Here is a 22,869-nt window from a genome sequence, read left to right as displayed (position 1 = left end):
ACCTTAATATCTCTACCAATTTCACATCATATGGGTACCTAAAAGCTGTACTGCTGCACTAAAACTGTTACTACTGTTAAACTATAAAGAATAATGTTTCATTGGAGCTCTTTCATCCTCTTCCTGTTATCATAATATTTTATTGAGCAAAAAAAAAGTGAATATTGGTTCCAGACACTTTTAAAAAGTGGAAATCTGTGGCGATTCCCTCTTGATTCATGATGTGTGACACATCCTGGAAGGGTGTGTTTGGTCTTAAGGGCTGCCAAAACGCAGAGTCTGGTCCAGCTCTTCCAATGATCCCCACAAAGCTCTGGTGTTCCTCGATATGGGTCTGTGGAAAAGAGGCTGGTGTGTGGAATGATCCTCGCTGAAAACGCCAGAAGGAATTTGTGCAGACTTCAGCTGCTGAAAAGGGAGGTGACTGTGAGATCACTGTGTGCTTCACATGTATAGTGCTGGGCCACTGTGGCTGTATACAATAGGAGGACATGCTACACGGAGAGCCACACAGGCAAACCAAGCTATTCTGCCCTATTGAGTCCAAGCTACAATTGCTACCAAGCTGACACATGTAAAAAGGAAAAACACACACACACACAAATGTGCCAACTAGGAGGCAACAGTTGTAATCCATGGTTGTTCTCAAATTGCATACTGATGACTGGGATGAGTCTTGGGCTTTTCAGCACCTCTTGAGCAAAAGCACCCTGAGGGCTGTGTGGTTGTGACGTTTCTCCCACCTCAGTACAACACCAGTGAGCCAATAGAGAGGTGCATTTTTTGACGCTTACTAAGAGTCCTTTGTGTGTCAAGCCGGGTCTGTCTTTAGCATGCTATAATGGACCATAAGCATGGCCTTTTCTCCTATCCACTGGCTTTCCTGTGTCAGCAGCCACACTTCAAAGCTGGCCTAATGACTAGGACGGGCATCTCCGCAGGTGCTAATTAGAGCTCTCCAGGGCCCATTGTGACAGCTGTTTGTGAGGGGCGCGATCAGTTTCGTCAAAGGAATCAAAGTTGACTGTGTGTCAGTGTTATCCACCCTCTGTAGCCGAGCAATAAAGGCTTTTTATAAGGAAAAGCAATGGAGAGAGAGAGAAAAAAAGAGGGAGAGAGAGAGACGCTAGCACACACACAATGGAGATGAGCACACTCCCTCATTCTCTGTACTGCACCTATTGCAGGGGTGCCCATGTCGTTCCACACCTCAGAGTAAATTGAGTGCCTTCTCTAAAATTTGAGCTGGCTAATTGCAGGGCATGACTTCCAACCGCACACATAAATGTCTGCCCTGCTGACGCAAAACCCCTAGGATTTTCATACTTACAAACTACTCTGTAGGTTACTGTAAAGCAGCGAGAGATGCATTTCTCTGACACATTCCTTAACCTTGGACAACCCCTGAAAATACAGTAAAGCTGTTTTCATTTACTGCAGTGCAGCAGAGGGTGAGGACACTAGTGAATAGTGTCTTTATACCATTTTCACAGGAATATGGACACACTGAAAGTGAATTGTTTGTTTAAACGCACGGATTGACACTGCTGTCTTCTTTGCAGGTTTCTTGTGGATCTTAACCAGTAACTTACTATCAGCATGAGTCAAACAAAGCTTTTACTCTGTGTGACAGCGCACTCTCGACATTATATTAGTTAGGTGTTACTGACACATTTTAATGAAATTCATAAAAAGGGAAAAGTCAGCGTTCCACCTTCCCAAAAAGTCATACATATATAAATTATTTTCACACATCCAATAAACCATTAAAATGAAATATTCTGTTGTGGCTGTGCTGAAAACATATCTTGTGTTTCTTGCATTGAGATCTGTTCCAGGAGTCCTGCTCCCGGTGGCGTAAATCTCTGAATGTCATAAAGGCGCACTCCAGCCAGCAACGTTCCTGTCATTACATAAAACACTCCATGGTACACATAAGTCCTCAAGTTCCCCTCTGATTGGTTTTCACTGCCGTCTTACAGCACCAAATAAAGATTTGAAAGAGCGCTCAGTGATCGCACCTCTAATAAAGAAAATTAAAAATGAGCCTTCACCGAAAAGTCCAAGAAAATGCTACAAGGGATGCCATGAAAGGTTGTATATAACACATGCTTTGCATACTATTCACCCTGCAACATCGCAGTATTTTTTATTGCTACAATACAGCAGCCAGGCCACCCAGAAACCTGTAAATGCTGCATAGTTGCATGGGTTATTTCTGTTATTTTTGTCAAATAAAATACTGATTGTATGAAAGCTGGACCTGAGAAGAAAAGAACAGATGTGGAAAACCTTTTTAAAAGTGGAAGTATGTATATGTATTTGTTCCACCCATGCATTGAACCAGCTTATTTCACCAATTCATTTCTCTTCTGTCTGAAGAGTTGTTACAACATCCAAGTGATGGGAACAAATACTGAGAATACTTTTACTTTCAAATCCTGGACTTTTCCACCTCTAGAAAGGAGCAGGTGTCAGACACAAGGTATGATAAAATATCACAGACAGCAGATGTCAGACACGTTATCACAGACAGTATATCATCCAATGACTCTCATAGATTAGGTGCCCTAGTTTGGTTATGACAAGTATGACATCACACACAGGGTTACAGAGACACAACATTGCAGGGAAGGTCTCAGTCTCACTTCCCTGACAAGGCATCACCACTTGGGTGTCATTACCTGTCACAAGCATTGTATCACAGACTGCACATCACACAGGTCTGGCACAGCTACCAAACAAACCAGGATACCCCTGGCAGTAAGCCCACCGAATCAGTCTAGCTGGAGACATATTCTTCTGTTTTTCAGAACATCATAAATCCTCTCATAAAAATGAGCCAGCTATATGAAAAAACAAAGGGTTCCAAGGGGAGCATAAAGAATTTAATTTTTTTAGGTGAGTGTGAATTGATGAGATCACCAACCAATGAGAACAGCTAGGCCAGAGCAGGCAGAGGCAGGTTTGACCAACACAGCGCTCCCTCACCTTGCACGATGAGGTACACCCTGGCAGTAGACACCCCACCCTCATTGGCAGCGACGCAGCTGTACCAGCCACCGTCGTCGGTGGTGGCCCTGTAAATCTCCAGGGATAGGTTGCTCATGGTGCGCACCCGTGGGTCAAGGTGTGCGTCCACGCCTCCCCTTTGCCAGGTGACGTTGTAGCGCACGGTGCTGGCCACCAGGCAGGTGAGGACAGCCCGGGAGCCAGGGGATATTGTCACGTTGTTGGGCACGGTGATGACCGGAGGGGGTTCTGGAAAGCAATGAACACCACATACGGGTCACAATATGACAGACTGCGCACCTCACACTTCACATATCTTACAATGGAATATGTGTCAAGCAAAGACTGCAATAAGACAGGAGTTAACATCACACTGCACACACTTTTATCACAGACTGTGCATCATCTAAAGGCTGTCATAGACCTGGAGTAAGATACAAGGCTGATAGACAGAGCAGCATAACTACACAACTACACACTATACAGGAAGAGTATCAGAGAAAAGGTCTCACTGTGACAGACACAGTGTCACCACCTGGGTGTCATTATCTGTCAGGCGCATTGTATCACAGACTGCACATCATACAGGCCTGGCACAGACACCAGAAACACCAGGATACCCCTGGCAGAAAGTCCACCGAATCAATACATCAATCTAGCTTTTTTACTGCTGCAGATGTAATCTTCTGCTTTTCAGAATATCGTAAATCCTCCCGTAAAAATGAGCCAGCTACATGAAACGAGGAAGGGCCCTGGCTCTAGAGGGAAGACTGTGTGGGGAGTTGCATTTTTTAAGGTGGGTCCCGATAAATTTGAGGAATGTCACCTGGAGAGCCTCCGGGTTGGCGACAGAAGCAGGGAAAAAAGAACACAGAAGGACCCACACCAGAGGCCGGGTAAATCACCAAACCCAAGAGGTCTCTATCGTAGGTGAGTTATGGTAATGTTTTATTTCTGCAAACAGTGGCTCCCTCCAAGGTCAGCAACATTGTGAGCCTTTGGCATCCTCAGTTACGTTTCTGTAAACTTAAAAGGGATAGAAAATCAAACAGTTTCTGCAGCGTGTTTGTTTAAACACTACGGGGGACGATAGAGTGTCAAGTTTTGTTGCTACAGAACCCTAAATATTTGGCTGAATTTTAATAGACTACATCCCAAAGATTAAATAAACCAAAAACCAGAACATTTAATTTCTATTAAAATGAGCCCGTTAAAGACAGTTTCTTCTGGGAACAACAAGACGTTAAATTTGAGCTTTTTATTTCTGTCTGCATTACTTTTTAACTTGTGTATGTACCTGGTGTTTATTTGTCATGTTCAAAAGAAATAAACAATTAGACCAAATCAAAACTGTTTTTTCTAAACTGTACTATCAACTAACAAACCATGGAACTGGTGTAGCTAAGCACTTATTTTTCAGATTTTTGAGACCAATCTGCTCATTACATAAAAAATGCCTTCTTTGCACATCATAAAAATCATTCTTGTTTTCACAGAACTTCAAATATGGTATTTCCACTTTCCCATGTTGATGGCTGGGATTTGATTGCGTTTACACGGACTCTAGGTATGCTTCCACACAGGTGGTGACCAGCTTTTCTCTGCTGACTCTCCTATATGATTCTGAACACAGCCAAGCTGAAGGAGACAAATTTATTGTGACATTGTGGAATGAGGAATCAGGATGTTTTCATTGGCACTCGCCTTCCATAAATAAACAGCACAGCTAAGAAAGGTCTTTGCTTTTCATTGCATTACAGCAAGAAACACCACAAAAAAGAAAAATCACCAGTCAAAGTTTCAGTTTGCTTTTGGAAAAGGAGGAGGTTAGCACCCTTGTAAATATATGGGTGAGGAGCTTGGTCCAGCAGGACTTAGATGGAGTAGTAAGAAACTTGAGAATAGGAGTTTTGTCATGAACGTTGATGTTAGTTTTCAAGCTAGCTTCCACAGAGACACCTGGAAATAAAATGCATGCACAAAAAAACTGCCATTCAAAAGCAGTACTCTGCCTCGCTATAACAACATCACATGCTGGCATGTGGGGGCAAAGCACAGGGCAGTTGACCTCTGATTGCTGGAAAGGGGTCTGGGGTCAAGTACAACTGTGGGGATTCAATGAAAAGGCAAACAGCCACCTTGTGCATCCCTGAGCTGACACAGTGTGATCCACTTTCATCAGAATGTAGCCATTGAGAAAGAAACGAAAAGCCCCAGCCAGTGCTCTTACCCTGGTGTCTTTCGATTACGTTAATGTCTTTGAATGAGTATACTCACTCTGCAGCTTGTACATGAAATAAGCGCATGCAAATGCAAAGAAGTTGCATACAGCAGATATGTATGGTACAGTCCCGTAAGCAGGAAAACATCACCAAACCAAACGTGATAATGGTAAAAAGATCTCAAAGGGCTCATGCCATTAAAATCGTACTGATGCATATTTTTGTCAACACAAGTGATGGAACCTGTGACACAAAAGGCAATTTTTAAAAATATAGACATACATTGGGGGGGGGTCTTTGAAATTAGTACGGAGGGTTTTTCAAATCAGGAGCAACAATATGGGCTTTTGCTTGGATGCTTAAGCACACAAAAAGTCTGTGTCGGGACTGATTTTAACTGTGACCAGGTTGATTTAAAATAGTTTGTTTGGGTTAGAAATAGAGAGCGTGCAAGAATAACAAATACTGCACGAAACCTTCCCAAGTCATTTGCTTTCCTGTTATGTGAATATACGCAGAGGCTGGAAGGAGGAAATGCTAAACACCTGTGATCTCTATGCAGGTAGAATGTAATGGTAGACAGTAAAATGGGAGATGACAGACCCCTGCAGCCACATTCACTTTGAGGCTATGCTCCTCAAAAGCAGCACGGCAGTCAAGTTGCTTCCCATATGTAGGAGTTTTGCTTGATCTCTGTCAGTCATAATTCATAAGTCAACACAAATGTAGCCTGCAGCAGGAGGCTACAGAGAGGCGAGAGGATTGAAGGTGGTTAAGGTTAGAATCACAGTTACGATCTATCCCAAACAATGTTTACATCATTTTAACTATTGCCCTTTCTGGCATTTAAAAACTTTGCCCTTTCCTTTTGCTTTCTTTCTTTATGTTCTTATATGCAGTGGGAGTGCAGAGATCAATTTATGTTTCACTGAGCACAGCTTTCTTGTCTTCTGCTACATTTCACTCTGTGTATTCATAATGCCTTCTTGGAGGGGGGGTGGGTCACTCTAGGCTGTGACATAAACCCACATTGGGGCCAGCCTCCCAGTGAGCACTGGTTGTAATCCAGACATATTATCTCCTGCATCAGAACAAAGACGTTTAGCCACGTCTCCATCTCACTAATCAGACAGGCCTCAAATCAGGGCATGCTCACAAAAATGGCAGTGTTCAGATGGCCTGCCATTAAAGTCTGCAAGGCATTCTGAGTAATGGATTCTGGACTCGAATCACACATGTGATCCATTACAGCCCATTTCACAGTATTTACTTGCAGGGCCCAGTGATGCTCAATCATGTCCACGGCCGCACTTAAACGTGTTTGCAGATGGTGTATCTGCATATCTAAACTAATTGCGTAAAATTAGATTTATGGGCCACTTCATGGGGACCTGAAGTTTAGATCCTTTTGTGATAACTGGCATGGGTAGCTGCTATGGGGCGGCAACAATTTTGGGTTGCAGCTGTCCAGGGACTGAAACCACGCAATACACAGCTCTCCAGTACACTACGATAGAAACAAACAACAGCAACAAAGCTGCTTTCAAACCAGTTCTGTGGAGAATTAAATGTTGTTAGAGTACTGGAACAAAAACAGAAGTAACCAAACACACAACTGTTGAGCCCAGTTTACATGACAACCTTCCCCTAACCACTTAAATAATTTACAGCAGAATCACCACACAGAGCATCTAGAGTGCTTTGAAAAAGGCCTAATTAACCAATGTTATGGACCTACCAGACACATCCAGGAAGGTCTGAGCTCTTCCTGTCCCAGCACTGTTTATGGCAATGCACTCGTAGTATCCCTCATCCTTTAGAGACACCTGCTCAATCTCCCAAGAGGCATTGGACGATTCCCTACAATGACAGAAATCACGACTGAGGCGACATGCTACAATGATGGGACAAAGTATAAGTAGAGTACCAGTTCTGGGTGAAAAAGCAAGAGAGGCAGCAGGTGGGGTGTGTTTACTTGAAGAGCTGGTCCACCCCCAGTTTGACTCCCTCTCGACTGAAGCGCAGAGTGAAGGGGATCAGGCTGTCCACCTGGCAGGAGATGGCCCCCTTCTGCAGATAGTACCCAGGGGTGCGCTGGGGCATTGTCACCTTGGGTGCATCTGGGGACAGTAAGGGACACAACTCAGACGTCAGAAGGACACGTCAGGAAATACAAATCCTTAAACCACCTGGTCTGCAGAGCTCATTATACTCAAAACAACAGAACTGACACTGATTTAGCAACTGAAATATATACCATATGAGCATTTGAAAAGGACCAAAGCAAATGGCACACAATAATATACATGTAGTTATGGTCTTACGAACCTCAGAGAGACACAGATGAACACTGGCAGACCGTGGCTACCCATGTCCTTTTCTTTACATTATATGTAGGTCATGTGAAATTTAAATTTAAGTCAGGTGACTTACATACAGTCATGTGATTGCACTAGACACCGACAGTGTCCCGGTGGTGAGGACTGACCTGGGACAATGCTGGAGAAGGAGACGCTGGAGACCCGCTGGAAGACGAAGCCGTCCTTGTCGTAGCCTGTGACTCTGAGGAAGAAGGCCTCGTTCGGTGGGATGAACTCGGTGATGTTCCAGATGCCGAAGGGCTGGCGATCAGGGTAGTAGCGGATGGGCAGGGTCTTCAGCACACCCCCCGTGATGCTGAGGAGCTCCAGCCGGTCAGCCCGCGCCGGGGGAGAGACCCCGGTCGTGTTGAGCAGGATGTAGGTGGGGATGCCTAGGTGAGGACAGAGTAAAGGTCAACTCACAAAGGTGATGCAATAAATGGCAACAGGAACACATTCACACCTGGTGTGAAAATGCCACGGCTGAAATGTAAACAATGTGTGTATTACATTATTACATTACATTGAATTATTGTCATTTACCAGATGCTCTTATCTAGACCAACTTACAATTTTATCCATTTATACAGCTGATGATTACTGAGGCAATTGTGGGTTAAGTAGCTTGTCCAAGGGTGCAACAGCAATGCCCCAGTGGGAAATCAAACCACCAACGTTTTGGTCACAAGCCCTATGACTTACCACTACACTGCACTGCTGCCCCATGTCTGAGAATTATGTAAGAGTCAAGTAAAGAGATGAACTGGTTTGACTGACCTTGCACCGGCCTGCTGGAGGTCATTTTGAAGTCCAGGGTGGGCTTTCTGGAGAAACCGGCCCGGAAATCGATGGTGCTGAGGCCCGAGATTCGAACTGAGTGCCTCCCTTCACTGGATGTCTGCCAGATACAATGACAACCAAGATTAATGTTTTCACCATTGAATTCGCTGAAATATGACTACTGTTGCTCTGAGCACACAATAGTCAATGGATGACAAATTCTTGCCTATACTAGATGATAATGCTTATGATATAAATGAGAAGAACAATAACCTTCAGTAAAAATTCATTTTAAAGCCTCACAGGTATATGCAGTGCACTGCGCTCCTTACAAAAGCAATGCGATTCTCATGACACGCAACCATAAGCACTTAAACATGCTGTGTTCTTTAGTATTTTGCCGCTATATCTGGTCTATGATTACCGGTAACAGCGTGGCCAAAAAGGAGATACTTCACTCCACATTATGAGTGAACAGATTTATTTCTGTCTGTGGACCTGAGTCTAGACACCCCTGACAACACAGCCCTCCCCTTGACCCCTTTCATTCCAAGATGAGAGCTGGGCCCAAACTTCAAAGGATGCGAATATATCCCTGCGCGTTAACAACAATGCAGTCAAGGAATGAAGGAGCTTGATGGCTGACTGACAGAGATCCAACGGAGTGGCTGGCCAGAAAAGTTCAACACAAGTGCAGGAGGCACTGGCCTTTCAGGGTGATGAACAGTATATACATTTCACCTGTCACATTCATTCTCCATTGAATTAAAAGCAAATATCAGCACTTTCAAAGTTGGCCCAAAAGTACGGCATGTCAACAAAACTCATATATCCTGTGACAGGGAGAACAATTCATTCAAATAAGACAAAGAGTGTTCACATTTTTAGCAGTTTTAACAGATATATTTTGGGTCATGTTTCCTTTCCCACATTGCATGCATGCGGATAGAAGTGTGTAATTTTTGTATGCTGCACTGTAAGAAATACTTAAACAACACAGTATGTCAACAGTGTTGAAGATTTTGCTAAAGAATTATTATAGATATCCTAGTAATACTTCAGAATGATATTTGGTGGGCCACTGCTGTCAAATTAACAGAAATGACTGTGTGGTAAACACAGTGTTAATCTGTATGATCTTGCATTTTCAGTGAGAGGAACATCTAAACGAAGAGGGAAAATACTATCCCCATCCAAAGCCCTCTCCCTCTGAAGAAGCGACACATTATGTAGTCCTGGGGGTTTTGTGTCAAAAATAAGATAAAATTTCAAATATCCTTGGCTTCACTTGATAATAGGCTTCACTTTGCCATAAGTGAATGCAGTGATTGTTGAAGAAGCACTGCTTCTACTGCCTTAACTTTTACTGGTCCAACTTCTCTGAGGTGAGGAAACAAGCTGAAATTTCCTTTTGAAGCAATGCTTTGAAAATGAAATCTTTTCAGACACAAACATGCTGTTTCCACTGCAACCCATATATTAATCGGTAAAGTTTCTAAAATATTAAAAACGCTTGTGTAATGTTTTGCGGAGCATGAAAAGTGAGGTTGAGCAAGGACGTGAAACAATGGACTGAGAACAGAAGGAAACGTGTTCTGAAAATAAACAACAAAATGCTCTGTACAGCAAATCACCAATACCATTCAACGCTAATGGGATAAGACACGCATCTTTACTTAATAACCCCATACTGAGAATAAGTCCCTGCAAAGCTCCCTTATGAGAAAGCTATAGCGTGTTTGGAGCCCCTGTGATCAGCACCAGCCTGCCCGAGCTCAAAAGCTGGAGAGGACAGTTCACCACTTATCCGGGAGGGGCTGCAGCGGGCACAACCTTGACCATTCTCTCTGCCATCACTGCAACAATACCTTCAGCAATCCCCTGCAGCATTCAGACCCGGCACAGCTGTGGGCCTTGGCCTCGTGCGGTCCTCGGACTGCGGCTTTATTTTCTCATGTAGATCAGAGGGAAGCCTAACTAAAGCAACATGCCAATGTAATGCTCTTGAACCATCTTGGAACACTGAGGAAGAAAACTTCCTCAAAAAAAAAAAGAAAAATCTTTCTTTGGCCAGAGGAACCTTACACTCCAGTCCCCAAGTCCCTAAAAAATAAAACTGACTGCTGTTGCTCAAGTTTTTTTTTTTATTTATCCAATTCTTGACTATTTCTTTTCTTGTTTTATTTGAACTAAAAGGACTGCATGACGTCTGCCGCTCTGAAAGCAACAAGGTGCATGGCTAAAAGCCATGCAGCAATTCCTCAGGGTTGTTTGCATACTTTTCAAATTACAGCCTTCCTAAACTATTATCATGGGTCATAAAATATAATATAGTATGAAGCCAAAAGCACTCATCACTGGGGTCAACGGTATGGAGAAGATTGAGGAGGAATCTTCGGAGAGTTAAGAGGGGAAGAATGGCCCTTGAAGGCCACGGCAACCGTCGCTGCCCAAATCCAACCCTGAACAAGAGTCAGCAGAGGATCAAGTTCAAGACTACTGAAACATACATCAGGCAGCTGGAGGGGTGGGCGTATCCAGCTTCCATCCACTACCGCCCCCAGTTATAGCCAGAGCAAAAAGAGACCAAGTCCATTCACATGAACCCTTCACCGCTGCCTTACACTAAAAGTGCCATTGCTGGCAGTGAATTAAGGGAAAAGCAGCTAGGAACGCAATCGTTTTCGTCAAAGAGTTTCCAGAGCAAGTGTGGCAAACAAGTACAACAATTCTGGTTATTTTTAGAGACGTGCGGAAAGGTTTTGCATTCCCTCAGAACATTGGCACCAGCGGAAGGGCTGGAAACACATTCAGTGCAAGAGACACAGAATGTGTCAATATCATTAACACAACCCCGGGTGGGGTGGAGGGGGGGGGGGGGCACTCTGGGAGAAGAAGATCAAAGTTTTGTGGATGTTTGTATTCAATATTTGGCGACACAAACAGACACAACCTGAGGGAAGAGGGTGAACAACGGTTTGTGTTTTTGCGGTCCCCGTTTTGCTAAAATAATGACAGCAATTTGTTTGGAGCAAACAGACCTGTGTTATCACTGGACACATTCCCACAGAGTGCTCCGGAATGTCTGCTGTATTATGTTCTGGGGTCAGTCTAGTGCTGAAGTGTGTTCAGGCAGCGCAGACACAGGAAGCAGGCGCAGGAGAGAGTTCTGCCTTAAGCAGCCTCTGGTATTTAGCAGAGGTCATCAAGACAAATGCCTTCAGACTTTTCGGAAGTGAAAGAAACAGCAGGAGAGTTAGAAAGAAAAACCCTCAAACAGGCAGTTCTGAATCAAAAGCTCCCTTATTTTCTTGAAAAAAATACGCTACTTTTTAAAGCCAGTGATAACCTGTTCCTTTCACTGACCAATTTAATTCATCTAGAGCCATTCAATGAATGCTGAGTCTGAAGAGGAAGTTGTAAGGCAAGTTTACAATTCAATTACAATAAAAGTGCTTGAAGAGTAACTTGCCAGGGTTTGTCATTGGTGAGTTGCCTGGGTAGCACAGCACACAACACGTAGCCGACTGCTGAGATATGCAGGATCAACAAACAGAGGAGTGGAACGACCGTCCAATAACTATGAATCTGTCCTCTGCAATGTCAAGTTTCCAGCACAGACACACCCAGGAGCCGAGGATTACACACTGTTAGTCCTCATAATAAATCACCATCACAACAAACACAAAGGGCAATGTTACAGAGGAGTAAGTGGACCCAGGGGCCTCCCGACGATGCAGTGGTCCTCCGGCTGCACAAATCACTCAGCCAAAAATGTGTGTCATTTCCTCCTGCGCCACTTTGATAGAGTGGGCACCCTAGTGGGAATCTCTGCTCTGCCGCTTCACACAGCGAGACGTCAGAGCTAAATTACCAGCAGAGGAAAGATGTATTGGGGCGAATTTAAAAGACATCCCGCTGTATGGGCCATGGCCTTGAGTGGGGACCTGTCATCCAAAACCAAGACCCACACAGGAGACCTGGCCGTAAATCTCTCATTAACAAAACGGACAGATGCCTTTTCAAGTTTTGCCAAGTAGCTGAGACTTTTCCAAAAAAAAAAGGGTTGCTTTTTAACAAAACAGCTTTAAAACACTGGGGAAACGTTTCATTTACCTTAATGGCCCACATTCCTGGTTTCGGGTCCTTGACGTTGATGACCCTGGCAGAGTTGGGGATGTGTAGGAGTTCATTCAGGCCCTCGTTCTTCTCGATCCGTCTCCCTGCACAAACGCAGTTGCATCACAACATTACAGTTCATTATTGTCATTTAGCAGATGCTCTTATCCAGAGCAACATACAATTTTATCCATTAATAGCTGGATATTTACTAAGGCAATTGTGGGCTAAGTACCTAGCCCCAGGGTGCAACAGCAGTTCCCCAGCAGGGAATTGAACCAGCAACCTTTCAGTTACAAGCCCTGCTCCTTACCTTTACACCACACTGCTGCACCACCGTTCCCACTGGATCAAGGCCATCAGCGAAACATTTCCCATTCTTCTGGATTAGTACTAACACAACCAGCATTGGCAAAGGACAAGGAGCTGGGTGGTGCAACTTAATGAACGGGAACTGTTCCCTACCTTGGGGGTCCCGGATTTCTATGTCAGGCGCGGGACCACTGAGGGCAACCGTCACCTCCTTCAGGCTGGGGTCAAAGGGGATTTGCCATGTGTTGGTCACCCCACCACGGTGGTCAGTGGACAGCAAATGAACCTTGGAGGACTGCACTGCCTCTTCCACCCACTTCAGCACCTGTAAGGGAAGGGAAGAATTAAGGTTTCTGATTTTCTGTTTATATACCAGAACAATGACAATTACATACAAGAATGCAGTGCTTGCATAAACCCATTTAAAATATATTCTCCATCTTGTGCAAGAGTTGTAAAATAAAGAAGAAACCATTAAAATGCATAAATTATGAAGACAGTTCATGATTTGGCTGTGGTAGACTGTATAAACAGTAAACATGTATCTCTACTTTACCAAAAGTCCTGATCCACAGATCCACAAATTCCAGTAAATTATGAGACAATTTCATTTCACAAGTCGACAGTAAGAAAGAAATGCGGCAAAAAAAGACCATTTTGAATGTGTAAAACTATTTTTCCTCACCCCACAGCCTGCAGATAAGTAACTCAATAGACCACAACATCTGGTTTCAGCCAGGCATGGCACCTCAGTCTGACCCCCAATTACTGAAGGTCCTGCATTGTGGCCTACAGAATTACCCAGCCAAAGAGCTCTGTGGATATGCCTTTCACTCACCACATTTACAAATGTCAAGCTTATCACCCATAACATCCAAACACACAATGAAGCAATGAATCTGTCTACACAGCACATTGTACAATATTAGGCTCTCAAACCTAACATACAGTATGAGGACCCTGACTTGTAACTAACTTGCTATCCAGTCATGGCAACACAACTCCACTCTCATAACTGATGGGTCCTGTCAGGGCATAGGGACTCTGAGACCTGGGGCATGGGGCTTTCAGCCAGTAGTCACTGCACACACTCTAGGACACAAGTGTCTGAAGAGGCTGACTAATTTACTGTAGGATTATAGAGAATGCTGTCCAAATTTCACAGTGCATTTGCTAGCCTCACAGTATATTTTTATCCACAGTGCAGACGGAAAACATTTGACAACAGCTCTCCATCGTCTTACCCCCTGCCTGTGAGGTCATCCCTGGAATGTGTGAGCATGGAATTCTGGGAAATGGGCACACCCCCCCCAACCCCCCCCCCCCCCCCCTCCATGTTTGTTTTGCACAGCTCAAAAAAGATCTCTCACACTTAGCCCCATGTCAACCACCCCCAGGACTGTGTCATGGATGTTAGTCATTCCCCAACATGCCACTGTCCAGAATATCCCGACATCTTTGTCAGTAAGGGTCATACGAGGCAAAGCCAGGTGTAAAGGATTGGAGCAGAGCACAGCCGCATATAGACTGTAAGCTGTCTCCCAGGGGAGAGATCTATTAGGAATTCCTTCTCTTCCCTCTTCTGCCATGCAGGAAAGCCCTCACATAACTGGTAATCTCTATTGACAGGCAAACACATCCAGGTGGACATAATGTGCTCACAGGTATAAAAAATACATTTTTCCAATATGGAGAATCAGTTTAAAATAAGAATACATGACCATGACCAAGTAATTTTGTTTTTGGTCATGGACAACATAAGGCTTTAATATCTTCTAGGCAAAGCTTACGAAAACATAAAGACTACTGAGAGAAGTTATGCTGTTGATCTTCTGAAAAAATATAAAAATTCAACATGAAAATTACGATGGGATAATTCAAAAACCATAAGATTGGGTTCAACATTCTGGATTTACAGGTACCTCAGTTTGTGATTGATTCACATTTGCTGAATGCCTTGGATACAAAAACATATAAAAGTAAATTTTTGAACTACAAAGACATAAAATACAGGCTTGAATGCACCTGCTAGGAAGTTAGAGCTATAAAACCCTCAGCTCAATTTATTTCAGTGGCTTCTGGGAAATTTTGAACTAAACTGCCAGTTTCCCAACGCCTAGGAACACGAGCATGCTTCTACCATCAGATGGGCTCCATCAACTCAAGCTTGGGAACATTCTTTTCTGAATTTATAAATAAATCACTGAAGGGTCAGTCCTTACTGATGACACCTCTCCTTTTAAAATTCCAACAAAGTAATTAAGCAATCAATTATGCTTTAACATTCATTTCATGACAGAACATTCAAGAGCACAACTTCTATTGAAGCCATACAGCTTGATAGTGTCACAATCTACACTGGACAGGGTTGCAAAAAAATGTTAAGAATGAGGCCTCAGTATGTCTAGCAATAACAGATCTTCTCTATTGAGCAATAAAGTCCCTGCAGGCAGTCTGATGCGTAAACTCAATTATTCCTTAAAAGGGTATCAATAGGCAGAAACAGTAATCCAATAGCTCCCGGTGCAGAGTACCGTGAAAGAGAACCATGTGTTTGGATAAGCTTTGGAACCTTCAGCACTGATCTGTGAAGAGTATAACAATCAAATTTATTTGACTGTTGGCCGGGCCAATGTGTTATGCATTGAGAGACGTCAGTAGACAAAGGGTGACACCTACCTCATTGACTTGCTTCTTGTCCAGGTGAAAGACCTGCCCTGAGCTGGTTGAGGCAATCTCCTCATAGACCTTGTACCCAATGTGTTGCCGATCGTCGCAGTCACCAGTCAGAACGAACACCACCTAGAAATTGTTCACACACACATAAAGGGCTTTAAAGCTTCTCCTTGGCCGTATGAATCACCATCCATCAACAGTGAAGCTCAAAGTGCCGGCAAATATATCTGCCAAGCAAACAACATCTGCTGTATTGAAAGGGCAAAGAACATTCTTTGTGCACACATACCATATCCAGTATGGAATTTATCTTTTGAACAAATCTGGAAGAAATGGTGTGGAATCTTCTGTCTATCTATCTTTATCTATCATTAGGGACAGCAATTATTAGATACCACCACTGAGGGTTGTGTCTTGTAAGTACATGTATATTAAGCATGTTCCTATTTTGGTTATCTTTGATTATCTTTTGCAAATACTGCTTCACGTAAAAAAATGTCATGTAGCAGGCAGGGCCATATCCAGGGGCTCCGTGGGGGTGCACCTGAGACTGCTTCTGCTGGATGAGCTGCAGCACATCGTGGGTGAGCTTGTAGTCTTTTGACCGGGCGTCTGTGAAGACATAGATGAACGATCCCGGGAGGGAGATTTCCAGGGCAATCTTTATGGCCCCAATACTCATCTCTGGACAGTCCCCTCCTCCCTGGTGAGACAACAATGAAAAAAGGATTGAAATGCAAACCTACATCAGTATACAGGGCTTTGCCCATGGATAGAATTTGCGGTTCAACATACATCTAGAGAGCAAAACTGTCCGTCTGGTGCTGGAATCCATTCCTGTTTATGTCTGAGCAGCTATGGTAAACAGTTAGGTAAAGTATGTCATTAGTAGGTCTGCGGGGAGAGTTGAGGTGACAACAGGAATCTGTCAGTCTTTTCTCTCAAGGAGTGCACTGACACGGTGGCACAGCTGATACATGCTGCAGTTCCTCAGTTGTTTCTGAGTGACTGGGAAAGACACATGCTCTTCCCCTCAGGTCAAGGGAACTGTCTTCTCCACGCATTCCTGGAGCCGAGTGGCCGAGGGAGAACACTGATGGCTGCGGGCCAAGTGGCCCAGAACATCTGGAAGTGAGCTATCTATGTTTCCCGCAGATGGGATGGAATGCAAGGAGCTCTCTGTCCCTCTCCATCACACCGCACACCCCCCCACTCCCCGCCGCTAATGCCACCAAAACTGGGGACAGCCTAGCGCCATACGCACATCTCTGTCAAGATAAAACCCTGCAGCTAATAAGAGAATTGTTCAGAAAGGACTCCCCTCTATTTGGCAGTCCACTGCTAGCAGCTTTAAGCTATGAGAAGGTGAGAAGAGGATACAGGAGGGGAAACGGACTCTCTCAGAGAGTGCTGTGTTACAAAGAATGCACCATTCGCTCTGTCCCAGGACAGTGACTCCGCGACTCCCAGGCTTACTGTAAAGCTCATTTTCAGTCAAACAGATCAGTTGCCTGCATTTAGCAGAACCATCATTTATTGAAAGGATAAAACTACGCTCCAGTAAACGTTTTTTTTTTTTAAGCCCCAGATTTACAGTGTAATGGATATAAGAGTTAGAAAACTGTTCTCATAGTGATCATTTGAAAAATTCCACTGGACTGCACTGTTTTTTTAATCTGTGTCAGTCATTTGCTCATAAAGGTGTGTGATGAAGCTGAATATGAATAATCCTGTGAAGCTGAAAAGGATACTGAATTTACATCCCACAGGTCTCTCATTAAGAATGGCTGGTGGTGTGGCTCAATGACACGCAATTGTTGTGATTTATGCATCAGTTAGGTCACGGTTAGAACCCACCTGAACATAGAGTTCCCTGAGTTCATACTGGAACTTCTTTGGATCTGTGGTGATGGTGACCGGGCCAATCTCTGCAACAATCAACAAAAACCAAACATTAGCTACACAAACAAGTACTGCACTGATTATGAAACAAATGACCTATTGGACTTCAATTTTATTCTTTTTTTCCCCCCAAGATTCCACACTGCTGCAAAACATTTATCTTGGCATTTTGTGGCAGACACCAAGAATAGCTTTCAGAGCTTCAGCTCCACTGACACTGCTCTCGCTGTAAACAGAGACGAAACATGATCAATCCAAATTTATGCCTTTTTGCAGAACTCCAAGTAAGTTATTGTCGCTCTGAGGATTTTCTTCCATTGCTATCTTGGCACAACGCGGGTTCTTGGTGTTCTCCAGCGGGAAGCCCCCCTGGAACACCTCCCCATGCAGCTAATAAAGGTCCTGTCAGATGTCCATATGGTCCTCCCTGGGAGACGCCACAGGGCTGCACGCTAACAGAACGCGGCGGCGTGCAGGATGGATGGCCTGGCGAGGCCTGTCTGACAGCGGGTGCTCAGGCGCCATACCGGCCCGCCATGGCGTTCCCGCCAGCCCCTCATCAATCACCTCACCAGCGCCTATACCTCTGCGGCGAAACTAGGCCCAGTGTGCGGATGGACCCCACCGTGTCAACTGGGGCCTTCCCAGAAAAAAAAAAAAAAGATAAAAGGGGTACAACACTGGGGTGATGTGAGCACACTCTTCCACAGTGCAACTACAGTTCAACTACACAGTCAAACTACAGGTCAGGGATTAAATAAGAAAAGCATATTATTCTTTCTGTAAAACAGCACTCTAGAAAGGCACGTGTAACATATGTATACTGGTATATGTGCATGGGATGAGACTCCAAGGTCTCACAGAATCTAGTCTCACTGTGGCGCCAGTGAAGGAACCATGCAGTACATGCCATGGTGTTTGCACATTTTCATCCCACAATCCTCAACATTGTTAAACGGTGAATAATCTGATGAATTTTTTTTTTTCAGTTTTCTCCAATAATATTATATTATTGAGTCACACCGCTAACGCAATCCATAAAACCCCCTTTAACGATGCACCCTGCTGGTACTAATTGGCAACGGCTCTATCACCAAGGCCAACATCTCCTCATTACCAGTACGCTCATTTCCATCCTCATCAGCTGTTCTCCCGCATTAGGGAAGACCTTATGGCTCAGGTATGCTCTTGTGTCATGGCTGTTTCAGCGTGACGACATCTTTCGGTGATTAAAAAGCATAAACCATTGCAGTGACTTCATGCTCTGCTTTTCATGCCTTTCCTGCAGCCAGTTTCAGTAGTCATGTTTCTCAGCTAACTTTGTTCTGACTTTAATGAGCTGTTAAGTCCTTAAGGCTGCATTTTTAAGCAATTCCACACAGTGAATGAGATGACTTCAGTGAGTGCAGCTGCAGTATGTTGCTGTGGTGTGTACATACATATGAGTTGGGTTTTACGTTTTGACATTAAGAATCAATGGGCCTCCTTGTTTAAAGGATCAGGTGCACTATCTGTGCACTGGCATGCAAAATGTCACGCTCTTGACGAAGTCCGACGAAGTTGAACACCTGCAGTGACACTTTGTTCTGTTAGCTGTTTTGTTACTGTTAGACGATGACTACTTGACCATCAGAATGACTCATTGATATCAAATCAAACGCATATTACCAAATACATGCCACTTTGACATGCATTCACACCTGTGCCAGCAACAGGACAACGAGAGATGAGGAAAGCAAACAGTTCCTGAAGCACAGAGCATTAAAACTACTAATTAGTTTGAAACTGACAATTTAAAGGAGGGCCCCACCACAAAGTATATTTAGGAATTCTTGTGATGCACTGCAAATACACTGGGGGATGTAGTTTTATAACCTGCACAGTGTACTCTAAAACAGCCACAAAGAACAACACATGACTATAGATTTGTTGGCACCTCACAGAAACAGTTGGTTTCAAGAAAGCAATATATATGGTAAGATATAGAAACATTACGCAAAAATGATTGGAAATTATGTTTTAATAATGGGTCAATGCACCAATGACTTCCTGTTTCTGATTTGACTGTTCTACCACAGAGTCGATTATGGAATAAGAAATATGTGTATACATTGTGTGTGTGCGTGTGTGTGTGTGTGTGTGTGTGTGTGTGCGCACTTGTGTGTGTGTGCGTGTGTGTGTGTGTGTGTGTGTGTGTGCGCACTTGTGTGTGTGTGCGTGTGTATATGTACTGGTTGCGATTGTTGCTGGTAGTGGTCATTGTGTTGGGGGGGGGGGATTTTAAAGTCATTGCTATACTTGAAACAAGCACAATACTTGTTGGCAAGCCAAGAAATTTCATCAAGAATCTAAGGATATTTATTGAAGGATTTTCATTTTATTTCTACACTGACCAAACAAAAAATGAGGTCACTTTTTCATATTAAATGCTATATAAACAAAATTATATGATGTATAACAATCCAAGCGAACTATTTCCAAACGCTCATATTTGGCAGCTTCACTTACATCTGAAGTTGGGGGAACATTTAAGCGATCAAAGCCTCTTTAAAACTAACAGGGAAATGTATTTGGCTGCGCTACATGGAATGAAGTTCGCAAGTAAAACTGTTGCTTTTCATGAATGGAAAAAAGTATTCTGCCTTCAGATTCTCTTGATTGCAGTGGTTTCCTTCATAAGCCTGCGTAAGTAAGTACTTTTTTCTTCATTCTCTTCAAATTAAACTGGTACGGTCTGCCATGATAAAGCATCATGAGAACAGTTCAGATAACACAAATATTTTTCTCAAGTGTGCTTTGGCAATCCGGTAAAGTTGCTCCGGTGTTATGGAGACATTGTGAGAATGTTATGCACTGGCTGGATACGGGTTTAACAGTGACCCTCTGTTTGAGTCATGTCTGAATTAAAGCCATTCTCAAACAAATATCAAAATGAAATAAAAATGGGATGCGTATCAATTTGAGCAAACTTGGGTCTCTTTCCTCTTTCAGGAAATCACTGTAGTGCTTTTCCCGATGATGATAAATAACACATTAATGGAGTAAACAGGGACACATGTGTGACCTCAGTTCACAAGAATGCTTAGAAGTTTGACCAGGGGATTAACAAAAATACGAAGAATAAAACAATCAAGCCAAATGTTGGTCATGTTAGAGAAAAAAAATACACAAAGACAGAGTCCAAGATTCTCTAAAGCTTCATGCAGCACACAACAGGAACAAATAAGTTTAATTCTGGTCATTTCACCTTGTGATCTCTGAGCATTTATCAACAGTAATGTGCTGAATTATCTAGCCCACAAAATCACGTGAGTCCTTTAAATGCTAACAGAGAAGCTAATGGAATGATGTGCACTGGGCCTCCTTGCAGCACTAACTAAACTTTGCTTTGGCCATTAGGTTAAGCTAATTCACTGGGAATCACATTTATGTGCTTTGCTCCTGGCAAGAATATTGGGGAATTCCAGTCCCATACACAAAAAGGTCAAAGTTATTATTGATGTTTTATTCAGCCGAGAACAACATTAGAGGGTCACCATTTCCTACTCATCCCGGCATCTGAAATGTCAGGAAACCCCTGGGAAGAAGCAGCAGTCAGTCTTTGCCTGCAATCCCACTGCCCAACCCGGTGGTGCAGTCTGAGAAACCAATGTGAAGATTTCCTCATGCCACAAGCAACAGAGTTTGTATAGCTGTGAAAGTAATCACATTAACAGCCCAGAACATTTGTTTTCATTTTCTTCAGTCCCTAGGGTGAACTGCTGCTCTTGAATGCACAATTAGAGCTCTCTACAAATGAATAATTGAAAGTGTGTCCAAAAAAGGTGATTTATGGCTAACTTTGAATCACAACAAAACCCCTTAGGAATCGAACTCCTTGAATCAGATCCCACTATGTACCACTATCCCCATATTTGTTCCTAAAAAAAAAAACTTTCTTTCTCAAGTTGTGCAAGACACTGGAATTCCAGGCTGACATTGAGCCGCATCTTCATGATAGTTTAACAAGATGTCCTGAAATGGTACTTAATCCCAAGGATGTGCAATCCCTTCTGCCGATGTCCCTTTTATTATCTGAGTCTTTCCGCCATAAATCGACAGGAATGCTTCCTTTTTCCTAAGCATTCATCCCCACTGTAGCTGACTGAATTTGTTGTCTTATTTAGTGTTTGAATAATCTAGTCTGATCTTTTATCCTTACAGATACAGGTACTTTTAGTTTTTCCATTTTATAAATGGAGTTCAGTCTTATTAATTGTGGTCACTCTGAATTAGACTTGGGAGAGGCATGCATCTTGTTCCAGTATTAATATTCTCCATTACCATAGCAGGTTTACAGTATTTACATTATATGCCAGTACAATACTTCGTAAGCAGTAGGCTTTTTAGCTGGAATTTCAGTGCCACCCTAACAATAGCCCCTTTCACAACCACTGAGACTGCCAGCTTGTGCTGCTTGTTTCTGTTAGCCTGAAACTAACAACTGACAAGCTCAAGAACCGTGATGTGAAGCGCATTTCTGTCTACAACTTCTTTGTGTAGTCTGGCATGGACCCCATGCTGTGCTTAGGCAATGCTTGCTGGATCATCTGATGCAAAAAAAACCAAATCATTTGATATTGAGCTTCCACTCAATGTCAACTGGAAATAACTACTAGCTCACGGCCATGGAGACCAGAGCGAGTCAAGGGTCCAATGAGGAGATATATACTCACTGACTGTGACATTTGGTCAGAAGGTGAAATCCAGAGAAACAAGGAAGGTCGTGTCAGCAACAAGCAAATACAGCATATAACAAATAGTAAGGAGGATAACAAAACAGGGGTTTTTGTGTACTGCAAAGTCAGCATGTAGCTCCACACACATAACAGCTGGCATGCAACTGAAATCAAACATTAGCATATTCAAAGCAGCCACACACCTGACAAAGATCATTCAGAATGGATCTGGGCTCAAGGGTAAAATGGATTTAAAAAGACACTTCATTACATCCTTTTTGGTTGTCCTCCACAATTTCTTATCATACAATGAGTGATAAAAAAAACCCAGAAATAAAACAAATTCACATACAATAAAGTGCACAGGGCCAGTGAATCTACAAATGCACAGGCCAGATACAAGCTTCCTGTGTTTTACCATCATATAAATACAGCTCAGCTGGGTCATGCATGGAGAAATGTGGGTAGCAATATTTTACAATGAGACAGACTGCAGTGCAAAGACAATGCAGATGCATACAGATGTGGAAAAACCTTGTGGAAAAACCAAAATTTTTCAGGGAAGGAGGTAATGTCTCAATAATAAAGAGAAATAAACCTTTCAGTGTGGCCATTTGCACAACCTACCACAGCATTCAGGGTGGTCCTGGCCTTGGCGCATTAATGCCTTTGGAAGAGCGAAATGCAGCATGAGAAACGGAAAACCGTTAACACTATGATGTGGGTCTAAGGGGACGCTCCCTACCGTTCACAAAAAAATGATTCCAC

At 43.3% G+C, this 22,869-nt stretch overlaps 1 protein-coding gene across 1 annotated transcript in view; it reads right to left on the bottom strand.

Annotated features, from left to right (window-relative positions):
• The window catches only part of hmcn1 (hemicentin 1), a 96,823-nt gene that overhangs the window by 61,505 nt on the left and 12,449 nt on the right, over positions 1 to 22,869 (bottom strand). The window contains exons 2-11 of the mRNA XM_036519993.1: positions 17,339 to 17,409; positions 16,026 to 16,184; positions 15,485 to 15,607; positions 12,959 to 13,130; positions 12,491 to 12,597; positions 8,372 to 8,492; positions 7,723 to 7,986; positions 7,210 to 7,354; positions 6,973 to 7,094; positions 2,992 to 3,261 (exon numbers count right to left, since the gene is read on the bottom strand). Coding sequence (XP_036375886.1) covers positions 2,992 to 3,261; positions 6,973 to 7,094; positions 7,210 to 7,354; positions 7,723 to 7,986; positions 8,372 to 8,492; positions 12,491 to 12,597; positions 12,959 to 13,130; positions 15,485 to 15,607; positions 16,026 to 16,184; positions 17,339 to 17,409 — 1,554 coding nt within the window. The remainder of the gene's footprint in view (positions 1 to 2,991; positions 3,262 to 6,972; positions 7,095 to 7,209; positions 7,355 to 7,722; positions 7,987 to 8,371; positions 8,493 to 12,490; positions 12,598 to 12,958; positions 13,131 to 15,484; positions 15,608 to 16,025; positions 16,185 to 17,338; positions 17,410 to 22,869) is intronic.

The sequence above is a fragment of the Megalops cyprinoides genome, chromosome 2, assembly GCF_013368585.1.
Source record: "Megalops cyprinoides isolate fMegCyp1 chromosome 2, fMegCyp1.pri, whole genome shotgun sequence".
Taxonomy (NCBI): Eukaryota; Metazoa; Chordata; class Actinopteri; order Elopiformes; family Megalopidae; genus Megalops; species Megalops cyprinoides.
This window is presented reverse-complemented; position numbering and strand designations above follow the sequence as displayed.